We start from the raw sequence: 16,803 nt of genomic DNA, 5'->3' as shown, positions 1-16,803 counted from the left end.
TTTCTTTAAAACTGTCCTCTTCATTCCTTTTCTGCTGCTGCTGTCGGTAATACAACAACAACGCACACATTTGTTTGTCGTTCCAGCTGGGGGGGGGGTCAGTATATCTAGCTGTGGTGCTCACATATTTCACTGTGGTGCTTGCTGGAGGCTGCACACTTTTAGTTGCAGTACCTGCACAGTGCCCTTGGGCATTGCTCACCTGAATGCAGTGCTTGTACATACTTATTTTGGTGTTCACAGAGATCATGCACTTCAGTTGTGGTATTCACATACAACAGGCTGTGATGTGTCAGAGACTGCATACACAGTTGAGTGCTGGGGATCACACACAGCACACCTCTGTAACATGCAGGCACCACAGGGATTAAATGCATGATTTTGCATTTGTGTGGGGATGGGTGCTTTGACACTGAGTTGTTCCAGGACCCTTATTTAAGATTTCTTAAATAAAGAAATGTTTCTTGAATTGAGATGCACAGCATTTTGGAAGAAAAAAGACATAACCAGAGACATAACCAACTCTAAATTGTTGAAGGAGACAGATTTTTAAAACTTACCTATCAATGTATCTCACCAATAATTAAAAATAAAACCATTCAAGTTAGATTTTTGTTTGTGGTATTTGAAGTGTACATCACCAAAAAAAGGGAGGATACTTCCCAACACTGCAATTTACTGCTGCCACATATACTTCTACTGATTTTCACAGGGAGACTTGTATTTGCCAAAGTAAATTTGTCACTATTAAGGCCATGTGTGAAACAATCATAAAAGCCCTGTGGTGAAAAAGCTATATAGTCAATATATTTCTCCAGGTTGGCCATTTGTAAGACTACAATCCCCAGTCTTCCTTGCAATTTGGTAACTACCTTCTGACACAAGAGTGCAAGTGATGAGTCACTTTTGAGTCTTTAAAAGTAAGACACATAGTTTTCCCACATTTTTTCTTTCCTGGCTCTCTGGGCAGAAGAAAAGGACTCCAGCATGTCAGAGCTCTTGATGGAGACATGTCCACAGGCACCGTACTTGAAACTTAGAAAATCCACACTGAACTGTGATAGGAACAAATCTTTGTTGTATTCAGCCATCAATAATGTGATCGAAAAAAAAAATCATCACAACTACAAATGTTAGTTATCCAAAACAACACAATCTCACGAGAATTCTTTTGAAGCAAAAAACATTCTAGCCCATGATCATTAAAATGTCTATTTATTAATAAGTGGTGCAGTATTTATTTAAGATAGAACATAAAAAAATCAGGTAAGAATTGTTTGCATAATATATATGGAAATCAACCTATTAAAGTTGTTCAAATATTGGACATAGCCAGAATATAAATTACACATACAGTTTAAAAATTACAGGAAATCATATTATAAAGAGCACTAAAGGCCACTTGTGGAATAGTTGTGTTCCTGTGTAAGCCAGAATGTGAAGAAAGCCTACTCATAGCACAAAGACAAATTCAGGGAGCAAGGCACCAGAATTCTATGCCACAAAAGGAGTTAAAGAAAACACAATCCCAAATTAAATTCCGTGGGTTCATGTTACTGGAAATCTCAATTAATTCATTCCTAAGACATTGTTTTTTTTTCTACCATTGCTACTTTGGAAAGAGAAAATAGAATAGCCATATTTCATTGAAAGCAATGACTAGCAATGGGGCGCCATATGGAGAGATTTTCCTCATTAGAACAAGGAAGGAAAATGACAATGAAGTTGCTCTCTAAAGTGGTTCTCAAGATGGGGCAAGAATGTTTTGCTGTTTGCTCCACCTCTTCAACAGAAAAATCTCTGCTTTGAGAAAATGCCTTTTGCCAGTCTAGAGACTGGGATTCTCTCTCGCACTTTGAACCCTCATGGGAATTTTGGAGGCTGCATCTCTGCTTTCCCTCCTTTGAGAAAGTATTCTGAGGGGGAGAGAAGGACTCAATGACCAGAGCAGGTTGATTTCCATTGGGAACCTTGGTCTTTTCATTTCATGTTAGAGAAACATGACTGTGTTCAGAATTCGGCCTCCCAGAGGATGTTTTTGAATACTCACCTGTTTCTGCAAGATTTCAAAGTTTAGAAATGAAAGTAAAGTCTAGAGACAAATGATCGAAATCAGGAGGGGCATTTGAACTTGCTTGGTTAAAACAATCACGGGAGATAGTTAGGGGCAAGAGAACACGGGGCTCTGTGGGATTATCTGCAACCACACCAAATTCAAAGAGCTAATCAATTCCAACATGAACTAGAAAGAAAAAAAATAATGTGGCATCATTTTCTGCCTCCAACAACTGGATTATGAAACCATTTAAAGGAACAGGCAGGACTCACTAAATAGCCATGTGGAGCAGTCCATACAGAAACTACTCTTTTTATTTTTCTTTAGTGAATCAATGGGTGTGTGATTGTTTTACTCTAATATAACTGGGGAAAGGAGTTAAAGGCAAGGCAAAGGGCACTGGACATGGTTTGGGGATATTCTCATTTGAGTTGGAAGACCAGGGCATGGAAAGAATGAGTTTTGGAAGTACACAAGACTTGATTAAGATCCCATCTCTCCTTCTTCATAATGTATAACCTTTGCCAAGGTAGTTTTCCCAAAGCCTGTTTCCACATCTATAAGATGGAGAAAACAACATCTCCCTCATAGGATTATGAGAAGGGTTCCGTGTAGTGAGAAAAAAATCTCGTGCCACTCGTAAAGAGAGTGTGGGTGAAGCTTCCTTGCTCTTCTCTGGCCTCAGTCTTGTGGGCAAAAGAGAAGAAAACTCTGCAAGAGAGCATGAACTCATGTTTCATCACTCACAGGAAGCAAATGGTATTCCACTGTACAAGTATAAGAGGAATTAGAAATATATAATTAAGTACTGGTCTACACATTTCACCAGTATTATTATGAGTTGCACTGACATAGAGCTCATACTGTGCCTATTAATCTCTGAAATTATTTTATCCTCCAGACAGTGCTATTTGGAGGCTAAGAATAATTTGGTATAAGGGCAGTTTGTAAAATCTCTCAGTCAGAGATTACAATTTAAGAACTTGACTTTTCTGTTAGTACTTTCTCATTTGGCCTGACTCAAGATGACTGAAACATTTCTATCTGATTTAACAGTTTGGGGGAGCCCGATGATCAAATTCTAGCAAATATACCCCAAGTACAACATAAATATAAGTCCTTATTTGAATGAATAAAGATTCATTCACTTCCTTAAGTAACTTCCCAGTTAGACAAACATTTCTTAAGTTGAAACCTATTGGGATATTTTTAGTTTTGGATAAAGATGCTAGAATACCTAGTTGTGACCTGACTAAAAACTGCATTCTCTGTAACAAATCAGGAGGAACCAGGCTATACTCACGTGAGACCAAGAGCTCAGCACAAATGGACACTTTAGTAGTGTTGACAACATAAGTCATATAGATCCTAGAGAAAATCACATCCATTTCCTAAAATCAATCTCTTAGACATTTTTCTTCCAAGGGGAATTCCTGCTCAATTTCTGTGTAGAGCTGAATGTATTCAAGTGATGGGCCAAAGAGGACATCCATGATTGTCAAGGCAAAAAAGAGATAAAGTAGACTTAAGGAGACAAGTGCTTACAAAATCATACCATCATTTGTCTTTCCTTTTCTTAATCATGCAGAGCAGCAATCTTTTTAGTAGTTTCTTAAAATTTGAAAATAACAAGGCTTTAGGGGAAAGTAATCTGTCATCTATCAAAGCATGAGATTCTTGACAATATATTTAAAATGAGAAATCTGGGGCTGGAGTGATAGCCCTATGGGTAGGGCATTTACCTTGCACGTGGCCGACCCGGGTTTGATTCCCAGCATCCCATATAGTCCCCCAGGCACCACCAGGAGTAATTCCTGAGTGCATGAGCCAGGAGTAACCCCTGTGCATTGCTGGGTGTGACCCAAAAAGCAAAAGAAACAAAAAAGAGAAATACCACCCCCCATGTGTCTAGCTTAGCAGTTTCCTAAAGGGTCCAGGAAGTTCTAATTCATTTATTTCTGAGTACAGAAGTAGTTTTTGTTTTTCCTCATGATTTTTAGGTTTGGATCTCTGGCACCAGGATCAGGAATTAAAGTTTACAGGTAATACTAACGACAAGCATTGAGTCCACAATACTATAAGGAACATGAATTTCATTCTTAAAAATTATTTTCATGTGTTCCTTCCTGATGTATTGCAGTCTGCAACTAGGGGCCTGATGTATATAATTATGGTCTCATTGGAAAAGCACAACAAATCAGAAAAATCAGACACACTTGAATGATCTAAAGTTCAAATTTATATTTGTGCCATTACTATATCTTTTCTATTTCTTTCATATTTCTACTACTGATTTTTAAAACCACCTACTAAGTCTAGATCACCTGATTCCTAACATGTTCTCAACTGGGCATGGAGCCGGGAAAGAGTATCATGATGCCTTGTTTAGGGGGGTATTGGCTCAGTGTCTGGAATTTTGAATAGCAAATCAGTTAAAAAAAAAAAGAGAAGCTACATAGGAAATCTGGGTCTGCTAGGCAGCACTATCATATGTAGTTGACTTCTTAGATCTCTGAATGCTTTTCATCTTTTTATTTTCAGGATAATTTGATATGTCTGTTCCAACTAGCAAGAGACACCTTTCTTTTTAAGGAAGTACTTTGGTTTGGGCTGTCTGATAAGTCTCTCTTAGTGAACCTGATAAAAACGGAAAAAGCTGCCTCCTTCCCTGGCTCTGCTCTAGGGAGGGATTTGGAAAGAAGGAACACCAAGCTTTCTCTAACAATTTCTTTCTTGCACAGTTGTCTGGAGCTCTAAGGTCCAACGCGTTGAACCAAGCCATTCAACACAGCTTTCTCTAGGGTGTTGGGGTCATCGCCATTTTGATGCAGAATATTGCTCTCCTTTTCTTCCGTATTCAATGCAGATTTTAAACTAGGAAGCATCCCTGTTAAGAATAATCTTAAGGGATTTTTTTTTGCATTTATCGTAGGTTACAGTGATAACTAAAGCAGAGTCCATGGTTATGGCAGCTATGTTTTGGAGATTTTTATGCTATGAACTATAGTTTTCTTATCTCTGAATATCTAATGCATTGCCCAAGTGGTGAGCATGATGCTTTATTAATCTTGTCAAAGGAACAAACACTTTTATTATACTCTGATTATCACAGAATTATGAAAGTTTTGGCAAATTATGAACAGATTCTGTTAAAGTTTTCTATGAATACTTATTCTTATAACTTCCAATAACTAGGAGCTGAATAGGCACGGATAATTAAGACTAACTAGTTTCTCTTGTCTATAGTGAACTGTGAGTTTTCTAGTTGTTTCCATGAAAACTAAAGCAAAAAAAATCAACATCATGTCAAACAAATCTAATATCAGTTCCCATAGCAAAGGGTTAATGAAAAACTCTTAAATAATTTTTTTAATTTTTTTCTAGCATTTTTTTTTTTTAGAATTTTAGTGCTTGCTTGTGTGTTGTCAGTTGATCATCAAATCTCATGCCTGACCTTAGAACTTTCCTCTGAAATTTTCATCTCACACATTTGGAAAAGTAGTTTTAATTTCATTCATTTTGAGCCTGATGTCTTATATTTTTTACATATGACATTATAAAATTATAATAACACAATAATTATGTTAATTATTATAATCAATTATCAATTATTAATACTTATTAATAATTATATTATTATTCAGTGTTTGCACTAAATACATATAGTAAGGTCATTCTTTCACTTCAGAAAATCATTTCTGTTTTAGAGATAAAATTAATTTGTCCTATTTCATTGGATTCTCCCCAAACTATTGCAACCTCTTGGGTGAACTTTGGAACCTAGTCTGTTGGAAATTTATATTGTGTTATTCCTTTGATTGATGAAAAGCTTTGTTCAAGTATACTAGTCTCCACTTATAATTTATTTATACATAACTTGAACACAATGGACTCTTCTGTTCATGGCCTCTGATCCAGCTAGGCAGTTAGATAGACTACCCTTCTACTGCTAGAAAAATAGCACAACTTTCAATCCTTTGTAAGTTACTCAAAGACACTCTAACTTTGGATCCATGGTTTGGCTTGAGGATGAGAAAGTCTCATTCTTTCAAACAAAAACTCCATTAGGCTACAAGAAGATGCATCTAATTTTTGGGGGGGTTGGGGAAGGAACAATTGTGCGGGGTGTGAGAGCACACCCAGCTGTGCTCAGGGCTTACTCTTGGGTCTACACTCAGGAGTCATCCTGGGTGGAAGCTGAGTCAACTGCGTGCAAGGCACCGTAGCCCTCCAGCTCTGCAGATGCATCTATTTGTAAGATGTTGAGGCTATTAGAATCTGAAAGAATATCAGTTGGTGGGAAAACAATGCATGGTGGATGTGTGGAACAGTTGGTTTATTCCTGTTTTGCTTTGGGGTTTGCTTTTGTTTCAAATATCTCATTAGCATGGTAAGTAGCACAAGCACTTCTAGTGAAAAACACCAGGAGTGTCAGAAAGAAGAATGAATGCTAAGAGGCCTGGGCTCCTCAATGGCACTTTCAGTCATATTGAAGGGAGATAGAAGGAGGGAAAAACCATCTATGCCCCTTGTCCTCATTTTGTAAAGCCAACCTGCAAACCTGGTGGGGGGAAGTTTCATGTCTGACATGTGTATCCATTCTGTGAATTTGCCTCCTGGGACTTCAATGTCAATACCCATTCGCTTGTGAGACCCTCTGTGTAAAAATTCCTTTGTATATCTCATAATACTTCAGGTTTGGTTATATATTCCTAACACCAGGGCTAAATCTTCATTATCACCATTCTCTGAGTCTTTTGCACAGTAGCTGTTGACATACAGTTTGAAAGGACTTAATATCTAAGAAACCAGTTTCTCTGTTGAGCTCAAGACCCTGCATTAGGTACTGACAAGACTTTCAATTGGATGTCTGTTTCAACTACTGTGGTTCTACATCAGAGCATGAGGGAGAACAAAAGTGGCATTTTCATGTAGACATTTTGCTTAGGCTGTGTTGATCATCTTGGAAGTCACCCTAAAAACCACACAGAACCAGTGCTTAGATGTGTGAGAATAATAAGACATTAATACTATAGTATAGTCATTTAGTTAATTCAGTTCAGACCCAATAGAAACCTTTTCCATCATATATACCTGAAAGTAGAACATCTTTTAGGAGGCCATAGGATGGCTTGTGCTTAATAATAATTCTTAGACAGTAGGGCAGTGTTGTCCAGGCTTACTGCTTATTCTTTTGCTGGTCTTATGGTTACATGCATTTTTAAAAATCTGGAGGAATGAGGTCAAATGGTTCTGAAAATTTTACTAAACTGCACATTACCAAATGTTGTGGCTTATTTGAATTTTTAATCCTAAATCTAATGCATCAAACAAGCATGTTTTGCAAAAGAGCAGACAGCCCCCTCCCGCTAGATAAATTGTACTGTGATTGCTTTCCACAAAACACAGAATATAAGTATCTTGGCATGATTTATATTGACCCTGTCAATAACAGTGATATGGCAGGAAACCAACAATGGAGCAAGTCAGTTGACTGGGTTTGGTTCAGTCTCTGTGGGGACAATAGAGAGACCCCAGGCATATATCTTCACTTGAGTTGAAGGGTTCTAACTTTTATAGAGAAGGATTTGAGCCAGATAATTCATGTGCCCTTAGGATACCATACTACATTTGAAACGGATATTGTACAGAAGTGTTATAAAGAGAAATGTAGGTTGGAACCCCATTTTGAAGGCACTGAACTTAGCTCCTGCCCAGAGGGGTACCTGTCGTATGATAAATTACACTTATTTAGATGCATAAGTCGGGAGTTATTTTAAATGTAGGTGTGAATGTCTCTTCTCCATCAATTAGAATGAATTTAGAATTACTATCATCTTCTGCATTGAGGAAACTCAGGCAATGACACTGGAAATGGCAGACCACAATCAGAATTTTCAGATAGTGCTGTCAGTTGCTCCATAAAGATTTTTCTAATTTTAGGTTTTAGAGATGCATTGACTATGTTATTTCTTTCCTGACAGTCTTAGCTCAGTAGTCAACATCCTTGATTACTATGAAATACGTTTTCTGTTGGGAAAATGGTTTGCTTGTTTTGGAAAAGAGTCAATCACTGGACTCTTCTAGACCATGGGACAGTGGTTGGAATAATAACTTAAATTTCTTTCCATACTTACCTAACCAAAACCCATACCAGCCAACCAAATGGACAATTAACATAGATTATCAGTAATTTCTCCCTGTACTGGTCCAATCATGATTAAAATTAAGAACTGCAGATAAGTGTGTATCCTAGAGAGATTAGCAGTACCATTTATATAGTGTAAAGTCATGCAAACCATGCTTAAAAGGAAGCGGCTTCATTGTGGTGACATGGGGAAGAAAAAGGCCATGACAAGCCCCTGCCCAGGTGGGGTGCCACCACACACATGCATGCGTTTGATGCAGCCATTGGTGATCTGACTGGTGTCAGGTGTGAGCCATGAGCTATACAAAGTCTGTCTACATTACAAGGTGGAGTCAGTCCATGACCCCTTTAAATGGGCTTGTTAGAAGGAGTCCATATTGAATCAGAAATTCCATCCCCTGTGGACGACAGAGGCATGGAGCCACTGGGTGTGAAGGGGTCTGTGTCTGTATCTGTCTCACCCTCGGCGAGGTACCTTTTCTCCCTCATCCAGCTTGACCCACCGCTTGGGCCAAACATGTAATCATCTCTATCCTGGGAGATGCTGAAGCCACTGGGAGACCGCTCCAGCTCCTCGTGGTTGACAGACATCAGGGACAAGGGTGTGTCACTGTCCCGGGTGATGCTGCGTCTCTGCTGGGGGGAGGCCCAGTCTGGGAAAGGGCCACGCAGTTCAGCCTGGGAGTGGTAACTCACTCTGGAGTCAAGGAGAGTCAAAATAGGCAAGACAGTGGGCCTTTCTGTGTGTGTGTTTGTTGAGGTCTTTTGACCTTTTACAGAACTGGCTCCCCCATGGGGCACAGTCACAGGATCATGGGCGAAAAATCCATAGGGGCCGACCTTGTCAATGGACACCTGGTGGAAGCTGTAGGGGGCCTCTAGGAGACCTGTTTCAGAATAGTTGCACATGATGGCTTTCAGATCAGACTCCCTTTTCTCTTTGTTCTCCAATTCAGCTGGTGACAAGGTCCCCTTGGTCGGGTAGTACTCCGTAACGTGCACCTGCAACCTCTCCATGTGCTGCATGTGCATATCCACGAGAAAATCCAGTTTCTTCCCCATGTCATGAACCTAGAAGATAGAAGAAAGCAGGAATCACTACTCAGGGGCTTTGGGTGGTGGTTCTAGGTTAGGAGGAAATGCTTTTGCATTTAGAAAGGACGAGGGTTGTTGCAACAGCAGCACTATGTTGTCCTTCCTAATCTTTAAGCTCTGATCATGTGTGTCTGCGCAACTAGAATCAGCCTAGAAAGGATTTTTCAGAATGTGATGCCTGGAAGCAAAGAGATGCTTGAAAGACAGTGTTTCCAAGAAGGTGGCTTGAGGCTGTCTTCTGGGTCAAGGAGAAGTCTTGGATTTGCAAATATTCCCTTAGATGAGACATGTGGGTTCCCATTTAGTGTGCATTTCTTCTACATGGTGATATAATACCCAAAGATTACCAGGACAGTGGTAACCTAGGAATGAGCTTCTCAGGAGGTTAGAGAAAGCTGCACTGCATCTGCCTGACCCCACAAATTAAGTGAATCTTTGGGAGTACATAATACAAGTGTGCAAGAGTGCAAGCATGTATGTGTTTAACGGTCTTTTCTTGATAATTTATAACACACTGAAAAATGGTGTATGGTGCCGTTACAGACAAAGATAAGAATAGTATTACCAAGCAATGATTTATCCAAGGCTTCTGAAGGAGTAACACTTTGGGGGTAGTTAGTGTGCTTCTGACTGCTCTACAACCTAATAGACAATGATTCATTTCATTTTTATGACAATGCTATTAGGTGAAGCTATACTATTTTATAGATATAGACAGGCTTAGAAAGATGAAGCAATGGAAAAAACCACATAGCTGCTACATACAAGAGTGGATATTATACATTCAACTTTTGTTTTGTCTTGTGTTTTTTTTTTTTTTTTGCTTTTTGGGTCACACCCAGCGATGCTCAGGGGTTACTCCTGGCTTTGCACTCAGGTATTACTCCTGGCAGTGCTTGAAGGACCATATGGGATGCCGGGGATCGAACCCAGGTTGGCCGCGTGCAAGGCAAACACCCTACCCGCTGTGCTATCGCTCCGGCCCCTATACATTCAATTTTTTAATAAAAAACATTATAATGAAAAAAAATCTTCCATACAACAAAATAGTCATCCTGATGTCCTTTCTCCTCTCCTGCACAGATCCCATTTGAGGGTCTCTATATAATAAAGGATTGACAGAAATATGAGGGAAATTCACAACAGCATAGGCAAAAGAGGCTCTAAAATACACAAGGCTATTTCTCAAGTTGTCTGGTTGAACCTCTTCTACAGCTGCCCTCCTTTAGACCACTTCCGACAGGTCCCATGCTGATGTAGACTCAAAGAGAACAGAGACAAAGGACTCAGAATTGTGGGGGAGGAAAGAATCTCATAAAAGAAGCTCTCATTTGTTGAGTATATGCTGTGTGTGGGCCTCTTAAACTTTTCCTACTTGTGATCCCTTTCTCATCCGAGAAACGCTAATTGAGGAAACATGTCAGAAACAGTTCGTATTCATTACATGGTTGATTTTAAAATAATTTTTGGTCATTAGGCATTCAGAAACTTTTGACTGTCGCCAGATTTTCCAGGATTATCACATTCAGATGCATGACTCCCATATGGGGTGACAACCTAAAGTTTACAAAGCTAGGGGCTAGGTGTATCTAATCTCAGAGTCACCTTCTAAGGAACTAAAATGCCATTTTCATAGAGGAGGACATTGAATCACATGACAATTAATTTGTTTTCAGGTGCTTAATTGGGAGTTAATTTCCATTTTCTTTTCTGAAGTGTCTATGTTCATATTCATGATCTCCCTATGAAAACAAGGCACTTGGAAACAATCACTCACAGGTTTGTCTTTGGGTGAGGGAGCAGGAAATACCTACCTGTCTTTCAACTTTCACAAACTTCCCCATCATGCTTTGGTCTTCGATTTCTGATGTGGATGCTCTGGCTACATATGGTTCATTCCTAGAAGGAAAAAGGGGGCAACACTTTCATAAAGTCATTTCATTAATATCTCTTGGCAAGGTGTTTCAGCTCAATGGGCCATGTCCACAACTACCCTTCTCCACATCATGCTCTTATGGTCTTAAAAGGGCAACTTAATTCAATCTTGCCTTCCAGTGTCACAGGGGGGTCTAGCCAGAGTGGCTGAGGGTGGGAAAAGGATGATGTAATCTCTGAAAGTCTATTAAGAGTGTGCCAGTATTTCATTCAGTCTTGTTAAGAGTGTAAACACGGAGGTTTTGAATCTGGAATATGGTACAAAGGCTGGTTGGGAGAGAGCAGAGAGATAGACTGTATTTGCTCTTGGCATGCATGCTTCATGTCTGCAGACGTTAATGCCTGCTGACATTCTAGCATACTTCAACACTGTTAGTGTCTATGTAGTAAAAACCTTCAGGGAGCCCAAATATTGTTCAAAATTGTTCACTTCAGGCATTATCTAGGTCATGCTTTTATTTTTCTCACAATCTTTTCATTGCTGCTAAATTCTTGCCATCAGCAGAATGGTCTTGAATTACAGCAGATCTCAGAAACTGGAAGATCCTGAGTTCAGTAGAGTGTGCTGGTATTTCCCTCATATTGTGCAGGGTTTTACAACATTGGAACCATTTCAGAGATGGGGTTTTTCACATAAAATGTGAGTATTCAGTTCTTATTGAAAGAAAGTAGTCTATCTGGAGGCAGAAGGTGTTCATTCTTCAAACTGCAGCATCAGAACAAAGTAGGGATTGACATCACCTTTGGAAGACAAACTTTCTCTGTGTTTCCAGTCTCTCTTCCCTGAATACATTTTGAATGCTTAAGTTAGAATAGGTGTCTTATGGCATCATACTTTTATTATAAGGAATCTTAATTTATGTAGGTGCATTATGACTCCTTTCACTCTTTACTTAACTTGGAATAAAGAAAGATGAATTCAGGCAGTGTACCACTTAATGGATGGCTCTCCCATCACCAGGACCTATAAATGGAATAGTTTTAGACATTTGGGACATGGTGGAAGTGTGTAGATGCTCTGTTATGGGACAGAGTTCCACATGTGACATTGTAGGGAGGGGCCTGATATCTGATTCATGCCCTTATCTGGGGAGAAAAATAAATCACAAGTGACTATTTACAAAGGCTAAAGAACTATTTGGGCTTACTGAAAAGATGTTTCTGTGCCAACCCCCCCCCCCCCCCCCCCGAAATCTCATCTTCTTTTCCATTTAGGAAATGGTTGCTTTCATTTGCAGCATCCATAAAAGGGGGGGCTTCCCACATGGTCTATGAAGTGGGGTGGTACATCCCTCATTGTAGGATAACATAGCCTCAGGTAGTTTTAGTTTATTTGGAACTTTCCTCTGTGTTTATTTGTAACTGCTTTCTTTGTGTTCTGTTAACTTGTAAATATTGTTTTTCTCTTCTCCTTGAGTCCTTTGCATAGTTTATTTAGAGCCATGTCCTTTTGTATGGACACAGGAAGACTTAGCAAATGCTATGTTTTTGCAACCTGGGAGTCCTTTGACTCTAAGTGTTACTTTCCTTCTGGGCATCTGTTCTCTTTTGACTTAAGCCTCAGCTGCCCTTACTTCCTAGCACCCCCCAAAGCAGGGTCCCGAGGAGGGACTGGACAGACCCAGAGCAAGTGGTGAGTTATGTGCTACCCTGGCATCGAGACGGGCCTGGTCAAAATGCCTAATGCTTAACTATAAGTTAAGAGCTTGGTCATAGACAAATGCTGTCATGATCCAAAAACTAATAACCCTGTTAGGGTTAGGAATGATTAATCTGGCCTGAACACTGTAGTCTGAGTATGCAAGATATTCCCAGGAGAGCTTTACTGCAAGCTTCAATGTATCTCTTACTGTGTCCAATCTCTTACTGTGTCCATACAAAAATAACTAGTATTAAGATGTTGATGGAGTTTTTGGACTGAGGAAAGGAGAAAAACACCTTAAGAGGTATTTTGCCTGTGGGCCTTCAAGAAGGGCTTTGGGTGGTGGGTGGTGTTTCCTCTGAATCTGGCAGCCCTCAGGAAGGGCTTTCTTTTTCTTTCTTTCTTTCTTTCTTTCTTTCTTTCTTTCTTTCTTTCTTTCTTTCTTTCTTTCTTTCTTTCTTTCTTTCTTTCTTTCTTTCTTTCTTTCTTTCTTTCTTTCTTTCTTTCTTTCTTTCTTTCTTTCTTTCTTTCTTTCTTTCTTTCTTTCTTTCTTTCTTTTTTTTTTGCTTTTTGGGTCACACCCGGCAATGCACAGGGGTTACCTCTGTTTTTTGCAGTCAGGAGTTACTCCTGGCGGTGCTCAGGGGACCATATGGGATGCTGAGAATCCACTGAGTGCAAGGCAGACGCCCTACCTGCTGTGCTATTGCTCCAGCCCCTAGGAAGGGCTTTCTTATGTTGATTTTGCTACTTGACTTGCCTAGAGGGCAAGTTGGAGAGAGATAAGTAGGAGGAGAGACTAGTGGAAGAAGAGAATCCAGAGAGAGGGGATGGAGGAGTGAGGAGCTAGGAAGGAAGAGTGCAGGAGATGAGAGACAGAAGATTGAATAAACGGTAACTAATCAGCAACCAGCTTGGTCCTCGTTCTTCCCTCGCCAGTCCTCGGCCAACAGCTGTCCCAATCCAGCTCATACACAGCGACTCCACGAGCACACACCCTTTGGCATGTGTAGTTTTTTACACCTCATATATAGTATCTCAAATGCCCATAAAACAGAAGAGATATCTCCTGTCATTTTATTTCCAGAAATGGCAACTTCACCTAACTAGAAAGGCATCAATTTCAAATTTAAGATGAACGTGGTTGAACCTGGCCCCCCATCTCCTGCCGATCCGATCCCTGCCCTGAGTCACACCTGGGAGACTGCTGGGATGGGTATGTGAATGCTGCTCCTTTCTGAGACTTCTTATGTTTTGGTGTTGATGGAGGTCCTGGGGTGAAAATCATGTCTATTCTGGAAAAGGAGACACAAAGGGGAGAATGACATTATCAACAAGTTTATATGGAAATAGAAGAAATCAATTCATTCTATTTCCTTTCAGATATGTTATGGGTTTGTAATATATGAAAAGAGAAGAAGACCAAAGAAATGTGGATGGGGTAGTGATGAGGGGGCAAAAGTAGTGACAGGGATTGACGGACATAAAGAGATAATTTGTAATCTCAACACTTTCTTCTTCTTTGATCCATTGGTATGAAGAACATCTTCCTGCCCCGTGTGGGTAGAGAAAAGGGATCAAACCGCAGACAAATCCAAGATGGCATGTATTACTTCATGAAAACTATTCTGGAAATTATAATTCTGTCTGGTCTTCCAGATCTTTTATTCCCACACCCTCCCCCCCCTAATTACACACACACTAAATATTCTAGTTAAGAGCTTTTTCTGCAAAACACTAGAATCCATTTTTTGTTGTTGTTTGTACATTATGGGCTACCCAGTAATGCTCAGGGCTTACTCCTGGCTCTGTACTCAGATCACTCCTGTCAGGCTCAGGGACAATACTGGTGCCAGGAATCAAACCCAGGTTCGTCACATGAGGGCAAAAGCCTTAACCATTGTTCTATATCTCTGGCCCCTTAGGATCCATTATTAGTTGTGAAATATCTCTATAAGTCGATCTGGCCATTATAGAAGTGGATCTACCACAAACTCCTGCATATGGCTTTACTATGTGCTCCCTCCCCTCCAGAGTACAACAGGAACAAATGCCTTCTTTGTGCAGCAGAGCTGGTGCTGGGCTGGGACGTAGTCGTGAAGGCTCAATAGAAGCTCAGAAGCTCAGGATTTCTATGACCCAATAGGGCTGTGCATATAGTATAGAGTTTTGGGTAACTAGGGCACACAAGTACTCAGTAAAAATAGTGGTGATGATGAAATGAACATTGATGCTAGTTCCATATTTTCACCATCATAATTATAACATGAATTTATAAAGGTTGGTGAAAAATGTTTAGAGGGACAGGAGATAACACAGTAGTGAGATCGTTTGCCTTGCATGTGGCTGACCCGGGTTCGATCCCCGGCATCCCATGTGGTCCCCTGAGCACCTTCAGCAGTGATTCCTGATTACAGAGCCAAGAGGAACCCCTAAGCATCACCAGATGTGACCCCCAAAAAACAAAAATAAAATAAAATAAAATAGAACAGTGACATGTGGTGTCCAGGAGTGAGCAAACAGCACCAGGAAAAAAAAAAAAAGAAAAATATTTAGAATCTGCTAAGTGATCTCAATAGCAATGAATTCAGTTCTCTGTCAGCAGCTAGTCTAATATCTTCCCTTTGTCCAGGAGGCCTGATCAGGGATCTGACTTTGGCTTTGCCACTATAACAGAGTTTCTGATCTGATGTTCGTTGGCCTTGACATCTGTAATTATTTGCTATATTTGTCAGCCTTTAATACATCATATTACATTTACATTTCTCCTCAGCTCTGAAGTCTATCTGAATTTGCTCTCTTAGCATTTACAGGAGTTAAGTGCTGCAGATGTGACCATCTCACCTGGTCTGAAGGTACTTTATCCTGGAGAGCATGTCGAGGTGGCCTGCAGAGTATTGCTCAATCACATCCTTCACATCATAAGGCCTCAGAGTCTCCTTGAATTTTTTTTTATAGAGACGGAATTGTAGAATTCTGCAAGGGAAAGCTCAGATATGAATACAGAATGCAGGGAATTATGACACAAGGCAAAACCAGGGGTGAGAAGAGGAAAGAACCAAGGAGAGCATAACTTGATATAGGGTTCCAACTTTTGCTCCTTGTTCTACCCCTTCCAATGACATAGGGTTGGGCTGGCTACTCTATTTTGGCATGACTGAGTCTATTCAACACTAGAATCAGAAAATCATTGTTAATGCAGCTGTTAGGAGAGATGAAGTCATGAAATTTGCTTATAAATGGATAAACACGGAGAGTATCATGCTAAGTGAAATGAGTCAGAAAGAGAGGGACAGATATAGAGGGACTGCACTCATTTGTGGAGTATAAAATAACATCACATGAGACTGACACCAAAGGACAGTAGATACAAGGGCCAGGGGGATTGCCCCATAGCTGGAAGACTGTTTCATGAGCGGAGGGGAGAAGGCAGATGGAATAGAGAAGGGATCACTAAGAAAATGATGGCTGGAGGAACCAGTTGGGATAGGAGAGATGCATGCCTAAAGTAGATAATGGGCCAAGCATGATGACCTCTCAGTCTGTGCTGCAAGCTATAATACCCAAAAATAGAGAGAGAGTATGGGGAATATTGTCTGCAATGGAGGCAGGGGGAGGGTTGGAAAGGAGGGGTATACCCAGGATATTGGTGGTGGGGAATGTGCAATGGTGGAGGGATGGGTGTTTGATCATTGTGTGATTGTAATCCAAACATGAAATCTTGTAACTATCTCACAGTAATTCAATAAAATTTAAAAAATTTTAAAAAATAAATAAAAGATACAACATTTTTGAAAAAAAAAGGAAATCATAGTTATGGTAAGAGCTAACCATTACTGAGCATTCATTGCAGGTCAGATGTTAAGATAATTGATTTTTTGAAAAATTTGCATAGATAACCTCATGAGAACTGGGTAGGGCGTCTGC

The 16,803-nt window shown here is 40.1% G+C and overlaps 1 protein-coding gene across 1 annotated transcript in view; it reads right to left on the bottom strand.

Moving 5' to 3' along the window:
• Nucleotides 1–1,198: 1,198 nt before the first annotated feature.
• The window catches only part of KCNQ3 (potassium voltage-gated channel subfamily Q member 3), a 358,449-nt gene continuing 342,844 nt past the window's right edge, over nucleotides 1,199–16,803 (bottom strand). The window contains exons 12-15 of the mRNA XM_004602450.3: nucleotides 15,721–15,852; nucleotides 14,073–14,171; nucleotides 11,114–11,198; nucleotides 1,199–9,275 (exon numbers count right to left, since the gene is read on the bottom strand). Coding sequence (XP_004602507.2) covers nucleotides 8,553–9,275; nucleotides 11,114–11,198; nucleotides 14,073–14,171; nucleotides 15,721–15,852 — 1,039 coding nt within the window. The 3' untranslated portion in view covers nucleotides 1,199–8,552. The remainder of the gene's footprint in view (nucleotides 9,276–11,113; nucleotides 11,199–14,072; nucleotides 14,172–15,720; nucleotides 15,853–16,803) is intronic.

Source organism: Sorex araneus, chromosome 2 (genome assembly GCF_027595985.1).
Source record: "Sorex araneus isolate mSorAra2 chromosome 2, mSorAra2.pri, whole genome shotgun sequence".
Classification (NCBI taxonomy): Eukaryota; Metazoa; Chordata; class Mammalia; order Eulipotyphla; family Soricidae; genus Sorex; species Sorex araneus.
This window is presented reverse-complemented; position numbering and strand designations above follow the sequence as displayed.